Raw genomic sequence first — 14774 nt, 5'->3', positions numbered from 1 at the left:
CCCCTGGAAGCCCCAGGGCCTACCTTCCCTGCCTGTCAGATCATGGTTAGGGGCGGCCCCAGTGACCTTGTAGGTGGGAAGAGTTGGGAATCGGGGTCAGGGCAGGCGGCACACCCCAGATCCGCCAGTGGAGGCCCGGAGCAGCAGGCCAGAAGGGATCTGGATTTCTTTATTAACAGACATGAGCACGACCCGTTACAGAAGTTTGTGCTTTCCAAAAAACAGTTACTGAACGTGAAAAAGGAACCCAAGCAAAGAGGGAGGAGTCGGGGAGGGGCCATCCAAGCCCCAGGCCCCACCGATAGCCGATAGCCCTGACCTGGTCCGCGCCTAGGGCCTCCAGCTTGGGACCTGCCCAGCAGGAGGGGGGCAGGAAAGGGCCTGGAAGCTGAGGGGCCCCAGCTGGGCCTACTTCCTTTGGGCCAGGCGGGGAGGGGTCAAGAGAAGGGCGGGGAGGGGGTCCCAGGGAGCCAGAGCCCACGAGCCATTTATTGCCATGTTTTAAAATTCGTGCAAAATATCTGAAGCCCTGGACAGAGAATACAAAGTGATATTTTTCCAAGAAACATAAAACTAGGAAAGGAGGTGGGACATTTTCCCACCAGAGCTCCCCCGACGCCAGGCCCCAAGTAGGGTGAGGCCTCCACTCCGGCCAGCTTGAGTGAGCAGGGAGGACTAAGCTACAATCTGGACCGGGCGGGGACGGGGTAGAATTTGCAACAGCGTCTCAACTACCAACGGGAGGAAAACCAGTCAACTGTACAAGTCTCCTATCAACTTTAAAAAAAAGAGAAAAGCTGTAAAAGTCGGGCCCTGTGGGTAGGGAAGCGGCCAAGTCCCCGGCCAGGGCCGGAATCCGGAGTGGGTGCCAGGCGGAGCTGCTGCGAGTGCAGGCGCGACGGGCCGTCTGGCCAGAGGCCGGCACAGGTGGGCGGCCTTCGCAAGGGCAGCCTGAGGGCTGGCGCCCCGCTAATCACCGCCCTCGAAGCCCTCCTCCTCTTCTGGTACTGGGTCTGCATCCCAGCAGGTGATGTCGATTTCTGTGATGTTGGAAGGGGAGGGGAGTTAAGGAGATGGCCCAGCAGATCCATGGCTGTGTCCCCCAACCCCTGGAAGCTGTGGTTGTGTGTGTATGCAAACACGCTTGAACCCAGCACCACCAAGTGACTGTGTGTGCGCGCCCGCGCATGTTCACACTTGAACCCAGCACCCCTGCAGGAATTCCCGCCCCCCCTCCCATCACTACCTGGAGGTTTGTTGTAGAACACAGGAGGCGGGGCCTTTGCGCACAGCTCTTCCGATTGGGCGAACTCCTCCTCCTGTGATTGGCTGAAGTACCCCTCACTGGCCTGCATGAGGAAAGCTCCAGGTCACTGGGCCCCACCCAGGAGGACTAGGGCTGACCTACCCGGCCATTGCTCGTTTCCCCAGCAACCAGTGATTCCATCAGTGGTTTCCAGGGAAACATATGCCTGCCTTGGGCAAAAAAGCAGAGCTGGCCCAAGGAGGAAGACGGAATGGAGCTTCCCTCCAGTAACGTGGGTCACAGAGAAAGCGGGTACCCCCTGGTAGAACCCTGAGCACCACCCCTCCCACCAGGATGTCCCTGCCCCACCTGGGTCCCCTCCTTCTGGGTGGTCTCGCCATTGGTCAGCAGATGGGGCTCTGGCTCTGGCTCCAGCTCTGGCTCCTGCTCCAGCTCCTCTAGAGCCGAGGGCAGAGTTGGGACCTGGGGGGCAGCTAGGGGCTCCCCTTCTATTTCCTCCTCTGGGTCACAGAAGGTAGCTGGCGGCTCAGGCAGCTCATCAAAATTGAGAAGGTTGGCACAGCCTTTGCCTGCCAGGGGCAGTGGTTCCTCAGCCACCTCGTCTATCAGGGGCACCTCGGCACCCGCGGGAGGTGTGGGGACCCTAGGCTCAGCCTGGGCTCTGCAGGCCTCCTCCCCGTTGCCAGGCCACAGGTCAATGAGGCTGGCAGCAGCGGGGGTGATGGCGTTGGCAACAGCGGTGTCAGCAGTGGCAGTGTCGGCTTCAATGGCATCGGCTGCCGGGGTGTCCGCTGTGGCGGCATTGGCCACGGCAGGCTCCAGAGGGGCGGCCAGGACAGCCTGCTCCGGAGATGCCATGAACATCAGGTCCTCCGTGGGGCTGCCCTGCCCCGGGGGAGGCTCCGGGGCCTGCGGGGGCTCCTCCACGGGGCCGGCCCAGGCCGGAGGGGCTGCTGCTCTGGCCTCTTGGCTGGTCTCTTTGCCATCCAGGCCGGGCCCGGGCTCCTGGGTCTCTGTCATAGCACACATGGAGGAGAGACATGGGGTCAGCTCCCTCAGAAAAGGACGCAGGCCGGGGGCAGCCACCCTACTCTACTCTGCCCACCTGTTGGGGAGTCAGCGGCTTCCAGAAGAGAAGGCTTCCACTAAGAGCACCTTCCAGCACACCCCCTGGGCCCTGCTGCCCCTTTATCTCCTAGGGTTTTTAATCTGCTCAGCAGCCCGGGAGGAAGGCCCGATCCCCATTCCAGGGAGACACACTGAGCTTTAGAAACGGCAGGTCCCACTGCAACACCAGGGCTCCTCCCTGCCACGGCCACGGCCCGTGCAGTATGATCTGGGTGATCCTTGGGCTCAGATCCCCGAGGAACTGTTACCGCGGCCACGTGGGGGTCTCGGCCCAGGGACTAGTGGGAGCCCTGGTGCAGCTAGGGTGCAGCCCCTCACTCACCTTGAGGGGGTGGAGGTGGCAGTGGTGGAGGCTGCGAGGACGTGACCTCATCCAGAGCCCGTTCAATCTGTTCGGCGACAGGGGTGGAAGCCGTGCTGGAGTCAGATGGGCTCCGGGTGGGAATGGGGGTAGGTGCCATCCTCCGGTGGCTGTCCAGGTGGCTGCCTGTGGAACAAACCCCCAGGCTGATCAGGGAGGGCCAGGGAGCCAGATGGGACCAGGACTGTCCACCTTGGGATCTGGCCAGCACCTCCTGTGTGGAGTCTGGGTGGGGGCTGGGAGCCCCCCCAGGCCCCTCAGGGGCCAGACCACAGCTCCAGATCCTATAAGCCAGGCCCCTTGGGGCCAGAGCCCCTTCAGGGCCAGGGGAAAGAGACAGGTAGCACCTGCTCTGGGGACGAACACCAGAGATCAGCGGTCAGGCTGGGGGAGTGGGGGGGGCACTGCTGGGAAGCGGGGCCCTCCTTACCCCTCCCACTGAAGCCTGGGGCTGCTACCTACATGGGAGGGAGGAAGAGAGGTTTGGGGTGCGGTGACAGGTGATATAGGGAAAGGGAGTCCGTGGAGGGGAGGAAGAGGAAGAGGAGGAGGAGGAAGGCCCACTGTCCGATGCCTTTATGAAAGGGCAGTACGGACGACCTGCCGAGAGAGACAGACAGAGAGAGACAGAGGACAAGAGAGGGTCAGTTTCCCCCACCCCCACCCCAAGGCCTCACCCGCCCCCAGAGCTGGCCCTAGAAGTCCAAACTGCCTTCAGCTAGGGCACACAATCAGCCACGCTAGGCCACAGCCTCAAGCCATCAGATGACTCCCACCAGCACCAGGCACACACAGCAATGAGCCTGCCACACCAAGCCAGCCTCTAAACATCACGAGACAGCGGGCCCCACCCCTGGGACCTCAGCACAGGGCCAAGCACACAGCAGGGGCAAACACACGGAGCAGCGGACAGAGCCGGAGGGTGCTTTGTGGAGGGAGGCAGAAGCTGCACAGGGACAATCCCAGCAGCGAGCACTGGATGCAGGTTCCGGGCTGCTCAAACTCAGGGCCAGGGTCAGAGCCCGTCCCACATGCACCCGCAGCCCTTCAGGCAAGACCTAGTTCAACCCCAGCGGGGCTGCTCCCTGCAGCCGGGGGGTGCCTCAGTCCATGCCAGGGCTGCCCGGATGACCTCTAGCACTACCCATTGCTCAGCCAAGGCCAACACCGACCCTGGCCTGAGCCCCTCTCAGTCCTGCCCCCTCGGAGTCGGTGGGTGAAAGCACACTTGATGAATGGCCTTGCCTTCTCCAAGGGGTCTGTGGGGAAGGCTTCCCTTCCAAGAAAGAGTCGCAGAGAGGCTCAGGCCCCAAACCTGAGAAGTGGGGGTCAGGTGGGGGTGGGACCTGGGACTACCTGGCCGATGGTTGAAGGGTGAGGGTGCATCGCAGCTGCCTGCAGAGGCTGATGCAACTCGTTCCTGCTGCTTGAAGAATTCCCGTGGGTTGTCAGGCCGCTGGGCAATAATGGCCGCTGCCTCCTAGAGGCACAGAGAAAGGGTCAGGGCGGGCCCAGCTGAGGCGAGCCCTGCACACCTCACTTGCCCTCTTCCCAGCTCTCACCTCTACCTCCGACTCTGACTTCTTCATCTGGGTCTCCTCCTCCTCATCCCGCTGGTCACCCTGGAAACCAAAGCGACAATGTCCTGGGCTCCCCACTTCCCCTGAGCTCTTGGCCTTCTTACAGGCCCCATGTTTTCTCCACAACCTGGCAGGAAGGGGCTTGGAGGTGGAACCTCTGCTCCCTTCGCCACCCAGTCATGTAGCTCCTTCTCTCCACCTGCAAGGCCCAAGTCACCTCATCTCCAGCTCAGACAGGCCCCTCGGTACCCAGCTCAGCTCCTCCTGCCCCTTCATCCCCAGATCCAACCCGGCATCCAGGGCCATTCAGGAGTGCTCCCTGCTTTGTAGCTAACTGTTCTTGGCACCCAGCACCCAGTCAGCCACACCCCCATCACTGCTGCCCTGATCTTGGCATCATGATGGAGGGCTTCTCCTTAGTCACCTGTCTCCTTGCTATCCTCTCGTACAAGGATCTTTCCAAAATCCAAATCAGACCACGATTTTTCCTAGCCTAACATCCCTTAGGGGGTTTCTCACCAGTATAGTGAGTACTAGCTGAGTGTGGCCCACACGCAGCTTTTGTTTTGCCAGTGTGGTATTTTTAAAACATATCAGTTGCTACCACTTAAAAATCAGGAGTTTCATACCAAAACCAGGATCTCTGGTTTCTCTTAAAATGCCAGAAGCCCTGGCCACAACAGACATGCCCCAAAGCAACTACTGGCCAGAGCTGTGCTGCAGAGGCCTTGACCCCAGGCACGTGCTGCCCGGCTCACTGCAGTCCCCACCATTCCCTACTGCACTGCACCGGCTAACTGCACTGCAGTTTTGAGGCTGCGACCCCAGCAGTAAAGGCATGGGGCCCCTTGTTTGTCCCATGTTCCCTTTCCCCTTGTCTGATCTAGCCCATCACCTCTCTAACACCAGCCTCCTGCCCTGACTCACCCACACACCCTGTAAGATGCAGCCACAAAGTCTCCGCACGGTGTAGTCACAGTTCCTGGAACAGACACACCATTCCTCCCCCCCCCCAATGCCTTCGCATGGGAACTCAGTGTCTCCTGCCCCAAATGCCCATCTCCCACCCCAGGTCCACCTCTTCCCGCTTCCAGCCTCAGCTTGGGCACTGCCTCCCGGGGAAGAGGTCCCTCGCCCATTCAGGTCATTTCTGGGTCTCCCTGAGGTGGTCCAGGCACACACCACAGATGACACTGTATCCTAACTTCCGTTTTCTGGGATCCTTGCCCCCACCCTCTGTGGGTGACACAGAGTGAGAAGTCAGGTCTGTGTGAGCGGCCAGCACAAGGTTCAGTTGGCACACGTTGGTTCAACTGAACTCACTACAACGAACTTTTTAACCAGTGCTGCCCCTGTTGCTAGTGTGGCAAATGGGGCAGGGGGCTGACGCCGAGGGGAGAGGGGAGAGCGAACTGCGAGTGAGGAATGGGGCAGGGGGCTGACGCCGAGGGGAGAGGGGAGAGCGAGCTGCGAGTGAGGAATGGGGCAGGGGGCTGATGCTGAGGGAGAGCGAGCTGCAGTAAGGTGGGCAGTTACACACATACCCTAAAACGTAAACTTTCTCTCAGGATACATGAAGAGAGTGGCCCTTCCAAGTACCCCCTGAGAGGGCTGTCACTCTAACCACAGCTCTGTGTCTTCCAGAACGAAAGCTCAAGTCCTCCTCTGACCTAGCTCTTCCCAATCAAAGTTTCCTTGCTCCTCAGCCCACTGGGCTCCAGTCAGGCTCCCTGCCTTCTCATAAATTATATCCCACCAGCCTTTGCTGGTATTCCAGCCCTGCCTGGGTGACCTCACTAGATTCCTCTGCCTGGTTCAAAAAAAGGACTAGAGGCAAGCTCACCACAAAAGCCTAAACTACCAACAAAGTGCAAAACATTGAAACAAATTAGGGCTATGGGTAGGAAAGCGAGATCAATACACTAATCATCAGGTCCAAGGCACTGCTGTCCCTAAGCATTTTCAGATATATGGGGGCTCCCTGGCAACACAGGCAAAAAGGGAACTCAGACAAGGAACACAATTCTTAACAGAGAAGAGAAAGCAGAACAACACCTTAAATAACGAGAAAGCATTTTATGGTTCTAAATTCCAAAGTTCTCACATGGGACCTTCTTTAGAGGGCCTGAAGTTGTAGGGTCACCACCCTGACCTGCTAGAATATCAGTGTCACTGTCACATGAGCCACACTTGAAGGGCCAGGTGAGACTATAATATAATGGTGTGAGACTTGAAGACTTTGCCTGAAACGCTAACACCTGGTGAAAATGAGTGATCACTTCAGGGGACTCACCATGCTAATATTCTTTCAACTTTTGTGTGTGTGCGAAATTTTCTGTCAAAATAAGCTTTTTCAAAGCGACCTTGCTCTGAATGGATAAACAAAATGTGGTATATACATACAATGGAATATTATTAACCTTGAAAAGGAAGACATTCTGACACATGGATGAACCCAGAAGACACTGCGCTAAGTGAAATAACCTAGTCACAAAAGGAAAAAAAATTACGATTCCATTCAAATGAAGTACTTAAGAGTAGTCAAATTCAAAGAAAGCAGAAAGGCAGTTGCCAGGGGTCCAGGGGAGAGAGAATGGGGAGGGAATGTTTAATGTGGACAGAGTTTCAAATTGGGAAGACAAAAAAAATTCTGGAGATGAACAGTGATGACATTTGTACAATGTGAATTTGTTGGGAATCAATGCCACTAAACTGTACACTTAAAAATGGTGAAGATGGCACCAATGCCACTAAACTGTACACTTAAAAATGGTGAAGATGGCACATTTTTATGGACATTTTGGCACAATTCAAAACAAACTTGATCCCTCGATTGCTTTTGTAAAAAGCCTTGCCCACCTGTTCTCCACTGTTTCTAACCCCTGGCACGTGGCAAAGGTGTGCTAAATGAACGGTTGCAGCTGAGCTCACTACCTGCACGTCCTCCACTCCCAGGGCCGATGGGACTGGAATGAACTATGACAGCCACTTCATGCCAGGGCCTGCAGGGTTGTCTGGTGTCCACCCTCCCAGCCTCCTGTCTGGGTCCTCATGGCACAACTGGCCATCACAGTCCCAGTCCAGATGAGTACCACCCACCTCCCATTCAGAACTATACCGTGCTCCAGCCTAAATGACCTTAGCTATTTTGGAAATACAAAATTCCAGTCAAAGCATGAAGTCTCAACTCCAAAATGATTTTGTGGGCCACCCCAACGTTTGGGGGTCAGACAGCACCCTTGGAATGACACACACATGTGCACAGATGCTCCGAACATGGCCCAAACTCATTCATGTGGCTCTGTGTGGGGGTCAGGCCTCCAGCCCCCAAAGTGCAGGAAGCATGTCTAACCCACCCCAAGCCTCTCCTGTTCCACTGGGAGGGGCAGGGGAGCCTGGTCCGTGAGGGTCAGGGTCAAGGTAGATTTTCTCTTTCAGTCTACAGAAAAAACTTCCGCAAGGAAGTCTCTCTCCACAGCTAGGGAACAGAGACCCACACGGTCGGGTGACAGGCCTAATACTCTGTGACACTCCGTGCCCATGCAGAGACGCCCCCAACACCCAGAACTGTCCCTAGGCCCGTGACAACCCCCTCCAGACTCCCCTCTGCAGGCCCATTCTCACTTCCCCTCACCAGGAGACCAGGAGCCTAGCTAAAAACTCACAAAGATCGACTGCTCCTTCAACCGCCGCTTGGCCTCCTCGGCTTCTAAAGTCTGCTGTTTCCTCCTGGAATGATAAGCCAGCACGCACGCCTCAGGGCGGGTCCGCAGCAGGCCGGGAGCAGGTGGCCTGGGGTGGGGCAGGGCCAACCTGTGCTCCTCGATCTGCTGCTCCCGCTCTCGGTAGCGCCGCTCCCGCTCCTCCTGCTCCTGGCGCTCCTGCTCCATCCGCTCTTGCTCGAACCTGAGTCTCTCGTCCAGGGCCTTCCTCCGCTCCTCCTCCTTCCTCAGCTCCTCCTCCTTCTGCAACCCCCCCCCAAGGCGGTGCAGGCCCTGAGCTGGGGCCCGCCTCTGCCACCGCCCCTCCGGCCCATCCCCAAACCGGGCTGCTGAAGGTTCTGCGTCTGGGAATCATGCCCTACGGCCACAAAGCCAGGAGGGCTCCCTCTTCCGCCGGGGTAGCACACAAGATGGGACACGCTGTTTGAGGGAGGGACAGAGGCCAGAACTATGCCTTGGAGAGGGATGGGGGAGGAACAGCGCAGTCTGAAAGCCGGGGCCTGGGTCCGCACCTTGGCCTGCTCCCAGAACTGCTCCCGGTTAATCCGCTTCATTTCCACAGCTGCATCAGTTTTCTGATAGGTGGTCCCCTGCAGAGTCAAATAGCTTCGCGTGAGGGGGGAGGACCGGCCGAGCGCTCTGGGAGCTGCCATCCACAAAGGGTGAGGACTGACTGGCAGAGACGGGGCGGGTGAGGCCCCGGCAGGGCTGGCCTGCCCCAGGCACACACTGACCACCGGCTCGGCGTTCTCGTCCTCGCGCAGCCGCAGTCGGTGCAGCACGGGGCTGGAGAGCCGCGCCAGCCCGTTGGAGAGACGCTGGCCGATGGCGCCCGCATCTATGTCTTCCACGCTGCTGGCATTCACAATCACATCGACACCCTGCAGCAAGAAGGCGTGTTCAGGCAGCCTGGCTCCATCCCAAGACCACCACCAGCACAGAGACCCTGCCCCTGCTAAGGTCTGGCCCTGCCCCCACGAGCCCTGGCCCCACTCGCACCTGGAAGAACTCAGCCACCTTAGCCACATGGCTGGCACACGCGCATTTTCGGGCATCAGGCACATCTTCACCAACCTGCAAAGTATCCAGCAGAGGGGGGGTCGGGAAACGACAAGAGGGGGCAGCAGCCTGAGGCCCTGGGCTCCCTTGCCAGGGGGCCGGTGGGGCTCTTTCTGGTGGTGTCAGTGGGTGAGGTGGGGAGGCGGGTGACTGCTCCGGGGCCTCCCCAGCCCACAGCCGCGTACCCAGTTGATGAGCACATATTTTGGCAGAGCGGCCTGGGAGTCCTTGACGCTGCAGAAGCCGTACATCACCTTCTGGTTCTCAAAGTGGCCGGAGAGCTCCTGCAGACCCCCACCTGGGGGAATCAGGGGGGTATCAAGCAAGACTCCCCACCTCCTGAACCCCTACCCTGCAAAGGGCCCAGAACCCGAAGGAAAGACTCGTCTCGTGGGCTCTGCAGGCACACCCAGAGAGCTGGAGGTCCCACAGCTCTGTGCTGGCGTGAGACAGGGATGACAGGCAGCAGTAAGCTTTGTGAATCCCCCAGGGCCTGACTTAGGGCTGAGGACGTGTTTGTTCTTCACACGTCCCACGTCTCACTCTTTGCACTCCATCACCTCTTACACAGTGCTATGCCCAGTGAGGTAAAATAAAACTGTTGGGCTCTGGAGAAAGTGGATGTGATCTGGGCCATCCCTGCCCCTTCCCTCCTCGCTGTGTGACTTTGGGCAAATCACTCTCCGTCTCTGAGGCTAAGTCTTCTCATCTTCAAAGGGCAAGCAAGGCTCCCTCCCGCCCCACCCTGGGGATCTTCGAGGAGGCTGGAGGAAGGACACTGGCCCGGAGCCAGGAGGGTGGGGAGGAAAACAGCGGGAGGAGGGGGCGGAGAGGAGGGCAAAGGAATGGCTGGAATTCATACCTCCTGATGCTGCAAGCTTGAGGTCATCTGAGCCGTCCTCGTACGTGTACAGAGCCCTGGGGAGAGGGAGGGGTGGCTCAGAGTACTGACGCGGGCCCCGTGGCCAGTTTTGGGCGGGGATGGCTCCGGGGAAGGAGGAGGCACCCAGAGGAGGCGGGACAGGAGTAGGGGTTCTAGTTCAGCACTGCCATGTCATCATGACAGCAGGGCTAGGCACCAATTCTGGCTGGAGCCCAGTGGGGGCAGCCTGGGCCTTGGTAGAGGGACTTGCTAGAGGGACTTGGTAGAGTCAGGTGGGGAGTAGGCAAGGGGGCAGAAATCACTGCCTGGTCGCTGGCTTTGAGGGAGCCCATGTGTCCCATTCTCAGAGCTCAGGCCCTGGCAGCCTACAACCCAGTGAGCGGGTGTGAGATGGAGACTCCAAGGCGACGGTTCCTTGGTTACTGTTCCCTGGCTACCACAATCCTCAGCCCCCATTGGCCGGCGCTGGGAACCTACCTGGTGTGTTCTTCAGTACCCACCGCCCCTTCCCCCCCACCCCCCCCCCGGCAAGGGAGGGGGAGGAGAACCTGGTGCTCTCTTCGCTGGGCATCCCTCGGTAACCATGGCAACCTGACAACTGGCAGATAATGGGCCCACCCTAGCCACATTCTGAACACAAAGGACCCTGGGGACGTGCCCTTGGCCTCAATCTCCGCCTCTCAGAAATGGGGATGAGGTCACCACGGTCACTCTTATCACTCTTGTCCAGACTCAGACCCCTGCTGGGCATGTTCTCCTGGCCTTCCAGCCCCTAGGCCTCTGCCAGAGCTGAGGAGGCCCTGGCCTCCTGGGAATGCTGGCCTTTCCTTCTGCCTTAGTTTCACGAGAAAGCTGACCCTAGCAGCCTCCCTCCTTGCTCCTCCTCCCTAGCTTCTTCTGCCCTGGCTTTTTCTCCCTGGTGGCGCTGGCACAGCATCCATTTCATGGAAGGGAAGGCAGAGCCGTCTCCCCCTGAGAACCCAGTGGGGCAAGGGAGAAGGACCTCATCCCAGAGTCTCAGAAGGTCTCAAGCCCCTTCCCCATGCTTTTCTTTCCCTACTTCCAGGGAAGGTGGAGGAGTATTGGGGTTAGAAGAAGGGGAGGCAGGGTGATGGAGAAGAGAAAGGGAGGGAGAAACAAGGAGAGAGGAGGAAGAAAGAGAGAGAAAGGAAGTGAAGGGATGAAGAGAAAAATCAAAGAAGGAGGGAGAGGTGGAGGGAAGGGGGATGGAGCGAGAGCTGGAAGAGGAAGGAGGGAGGGGGTGGAGAAGGAGGAGGGAAGGAGGGAGGAAGGAAGGAGGAGGGAGGAGAGAGGGAGGAGGAAAGGAAAAGGAGGCCCTGGCCCAGTCTCCTGAGGTCAGCACAAGTCATTGTCAGGGCCAAATGGCCCCCTACCCCCCCCAACTCCGCTTCTCCGGGAGACCTCCCTCCGGAAAGGGACACAGGTGGGCTGTGGGGCTGGGAAGCTCCTGGTCCAACTGTTGCCTGGGCCCCAACCCTGGCAGCTGCTTCTCAGCACAGCTGTCCCACCACCTGTCTGGCTACCCTAACCCACCACTGGGAACAAGGGGCCCTCAGAGAAGCAGGGGTCTGCCCCTCTCCATTCCACAGACCAGAAACAGAGGCAGAACTCAAAGATCCTGGTTGCCAGACACAGCTCTAGATATCACACCTCCGTGGGACAACTTGTCAGCCTCTCTGAGGGCCCAGGAACAACAGCCCTGCTAAGGACCCCTTCCATCCTCAACGCTTGCCTACCCACCTCTGGCCATCTTTTCCCGCTAACAGCCACAGCCCTTGCCTGGCAGAAACCATACCTAAGTTCAAAGCCTTCAGCAGGCCTTCAAACCCTGAGCTCTGCCCCTGCCTGCCTTTCCAACTAGACCTCCATATCCATACCAAACACTTGGGATGCTGGATGGCTCCCCGGATCCCAAACACAATTCTAGATGTTTCCCACCCGGGAGCCTCTGCATATGTGGTTCCCTCCACAGGAGGGCCAGACATACTTCTCTACCTCATGGCCCAACCCTGGCTGAAACCCCTCAGGGACGCAACACCAGCTCCCAAGGAAGCCCTGCCCTAACCTGCACTCCCAAGAGCACTTACCATACCCCTGCGGGGATGGCAAGAAGCCTCCGAGCCCACGCCAGAGCTCATTAGATCTACGCTTCTCAAACACATCAGGGGCAGCCCGGGCCTGAATGGGTGGGAGCTGGTGAAACCACAGGGTATCAGGATGGGGAGCCCAGGAATCTACAGGTTTCTCCAGCTTCAACCCCCAGAGACAGACGATGCCTCTAACTGGAAGCTGTGTGAAGTGGAGACATCTGATTCAATCAACACCTGTCACTCACTGGGTCTCGGGGCCAGCACAGGGCAGCACCTGTAGGTATCTGTGATATTGACACAAACTCTGAGAAACAACCCAGGCCAGAGACACTGGACTAGGGTGCAGTGGGGCTGGAATGTAGCCACTCCAGGGAGATCCTGCATTCAGTTGAGGTGGGGGACGAAAGGCAGGTGGACCTCTCAGGACAATCCCACTCTCAGCATGTTGGAGCTGGAAGGGCCTTGGGGGTCCCAGATATGGTGGAGTCCCATCCCCTCTTTCCCTTTTCAAGAGGACCAGAGAGGAGCAGACACTTGTGTGTGGTCAACACAGTGAGTTGTGTCACATTCAGGGCATTGTCCACTTCAGAGCCTCTGCCACCTAGGAGTGAGCTCCCCTTAGGAGGCAAGGTAAGGGAGGGCAGTGCCAAACCCCTTGACCAAGACAGCAACTGTACCCAAGACGCCCTCCTCTGGTCTCTGGGTGCAGAGTCTGCCCCTGGGGCTTGAGACTCCACTGTGCCCCTGGCTCTGTACTGGGTGCTGGGGCACTCATGCCCTATTCTGCAGGTTATGACCCTCACATCCTTTTTACAAAATGCTATCGAGGCCCTTGGGAGTGAGCAAATGAGTGTATTTGCGAGGGTGCGTGTGTGTGTGTGTGTGTGTGTGTGTCCCACACACAACCCAGATGGGGGGGGGTGACGCATGCCAATGATGAATAACTTGCTGTGGCCACATGGATGCTGCTGGGAGGTGGGAGCCCAGGCCTCTGCTAAGCAGGATGTGGCCCAGCAGTGGTTGTGTGGCCCTGCACTGGGCTGCCAGAGCCCTGCTTTTGGGAGGTTACAGGGACATGGGGTGATGGTAGACAGTAACCAGCAGACGAGAGGGCAAGAGGGGGATTTTAAGGTGGGCTGTGCCTCTCTGCAGGCAAGGCCCCTATTCCAAGCCTAGGTCCTCCACCAGGCCAAGCCGGCCACTTGCCCTGAACTCCTCCCATGATCTCAGCCCCCTTGGGGCAGGGCTGGGACAATGGGTGGGCCGCCTGCCGGCTTAGCCTGTGCTGGCCTCTCCTGTGACTGACCTGCAGGACATGAGATCTTGTCTCCCGCGTCCATCCCTCCAGGCCTGGCTGCCCGCCAGTGCTGCAGTACCATGGCATGGATGCCTGGCCATCTTGCCCCGCCTCCAGCCCCCAGGTCAGTGTCCCTACCCAACTGCCCTCCTAAGATGAGGGTGAAGCCAGTCCAAGTGAAGTCCCTCAGACCTATCCTCACTCTGTGCCTCAGTTTCCTGCCTGCCAAGAGAAGATCAGGCCTAGAGAACAGAATGGGCACCTGTCCCAGGAGAGAGTATTTTGGGGAAAGAGCATTCCTGAATGGGGTAGGGTGGGACCCCTTTGCTTTCCTGCCACACCAAGACTCCAGGCTGAGAGCAGGTGGTCCATTCCCTCCCACAGCTCAGGGGAAGACAACAGCAGGGGAAGGGGGAGAGGGTAGCTCAGCTTTTCCCCAACCAGGGAGCTAAGAACCTCTGGCCACTGGGCCAAGAGGCTTAGGGGCTCACTGGATCTACCTACTCTCTCATTCCTCTTTCTGAGCTTCCTCCACACTTGAGCGCCTGAGAGCTTCCCCTCAGGGACCCCAGCTGGCCACCTAGCCAGGCAGTTCAGTCCCCAGGCATCTCCCAGACCTGCTGTCTGGTCCCCGCAATCCCCTCAGGGGTCGAGGAGAGGAGGACTCATCTCTGCCTCCTCCGCGACCCCTGAGCGGAACAGGAGTCGCTTGGTGGTTGCTATGTGGCAAAGAACGTCTTTCCATCACACCCCAACTCCGAGAGGCCCCCCGGTGGGCGGGGCGCCCCGGCCCCCAGCCCGCTCCGCTCCTCCCCCGCCCTAGCTTTCCTTTGTGCTGTGGCCGGGCCGGGCTGGGCCAGACAGGCTGCGCTGGCTCCGCGGGCTCGGTCCCCGCCTCGTCCCCGCCCGGTCCTCGCCCGCTCGAAGGTGGCGAAGGTGGCGAAGGTGCCCTTGGCCGCCCCGTGCACACCTGTCCCCCGGGCCCAGGGTGGGAGGGTAGAGGGCGGGGGATGGGCTCCCACAGGGCCATGCGGCCCCGGGCCACACAGCTGGACCCTGCGTCTCCCCGGCCGGCGTCCGGCCACCGCTCCCACCGCGCGACTGGGACCGCCTGTGGGCGCTCGGGCCCCGGCAGCGCCCCGCCTGGCCCGGCCCCTCCCCCGGCGCGCACAAAGGCAGCCCCTCCCTGGCCCTCCCGGGCCGCTGCACCATTTCGGGATTTCCCCCTCCCTTCCTGGTTGCAGGGCGGCGGAGCCGGGTGGAAACAAAGGCGCGGCGGCGGCGGCGCGGGGACAAAGGGGCCGGGGGGCGGGGGCGGGGGGCTCACCAGTCGGCCGCGCTCTCCTCCCGAATCACCTCCTCGTAC

The 14774-nt window shown here is 59.3% G+C and overlaps 1 protein-coding gene across 1 annotated transcript; it reads right to left on the bottom strand.

The window, feature by feature from the left end:
- Positions 1 to 154: 154 nt before the first annotated feature.
- Positions 155 to 14773, bottom strand: DBN1 (drebrin 1; the record flags this gene model as incomplete). Its single annotated transcript, XM_034655653.1, has 14 exons — positions 155 to 1040; positions 1247 to 1349; positions 1616 to 2280; positions 2718 to 2882; positions 4113 to 4236; positions 4319 to 4378; positions 8002 to 8065; positions 8150 to 8301; positions 8571 to 8648; positions 8793 to 8939; positions 9058 to 9132; positions 9303 to 9415; positions 9980 to 10035; positions 14736 to 14773. Coding segments are annotated over 14 exons (1911 nt in total), but the record flags the coding sequence as incomplete, so codon positions are not given.
- Position 14774: the final 1 nt, after the last annotated feature.

This window comes from Ailuropoda melanoleuca, chromosome 3, assembly GCF_002007445.2.
Source record: "Ailuropoda melanoleuca isolate Jingjing chromosome 3, ASM200744v2, whole genome shotgun sequence".
Taxonomy (NCBI): domain Eukaryota; kingdom Metazoa; phylum Chordata; class Mammalia; order Carnivora; family Ursidae; genus Ailuropoda; species Ailuropoda melanoleuca.
This window is presented reverse-complemented; position numbering and strand designations above follow the sequence as displayed.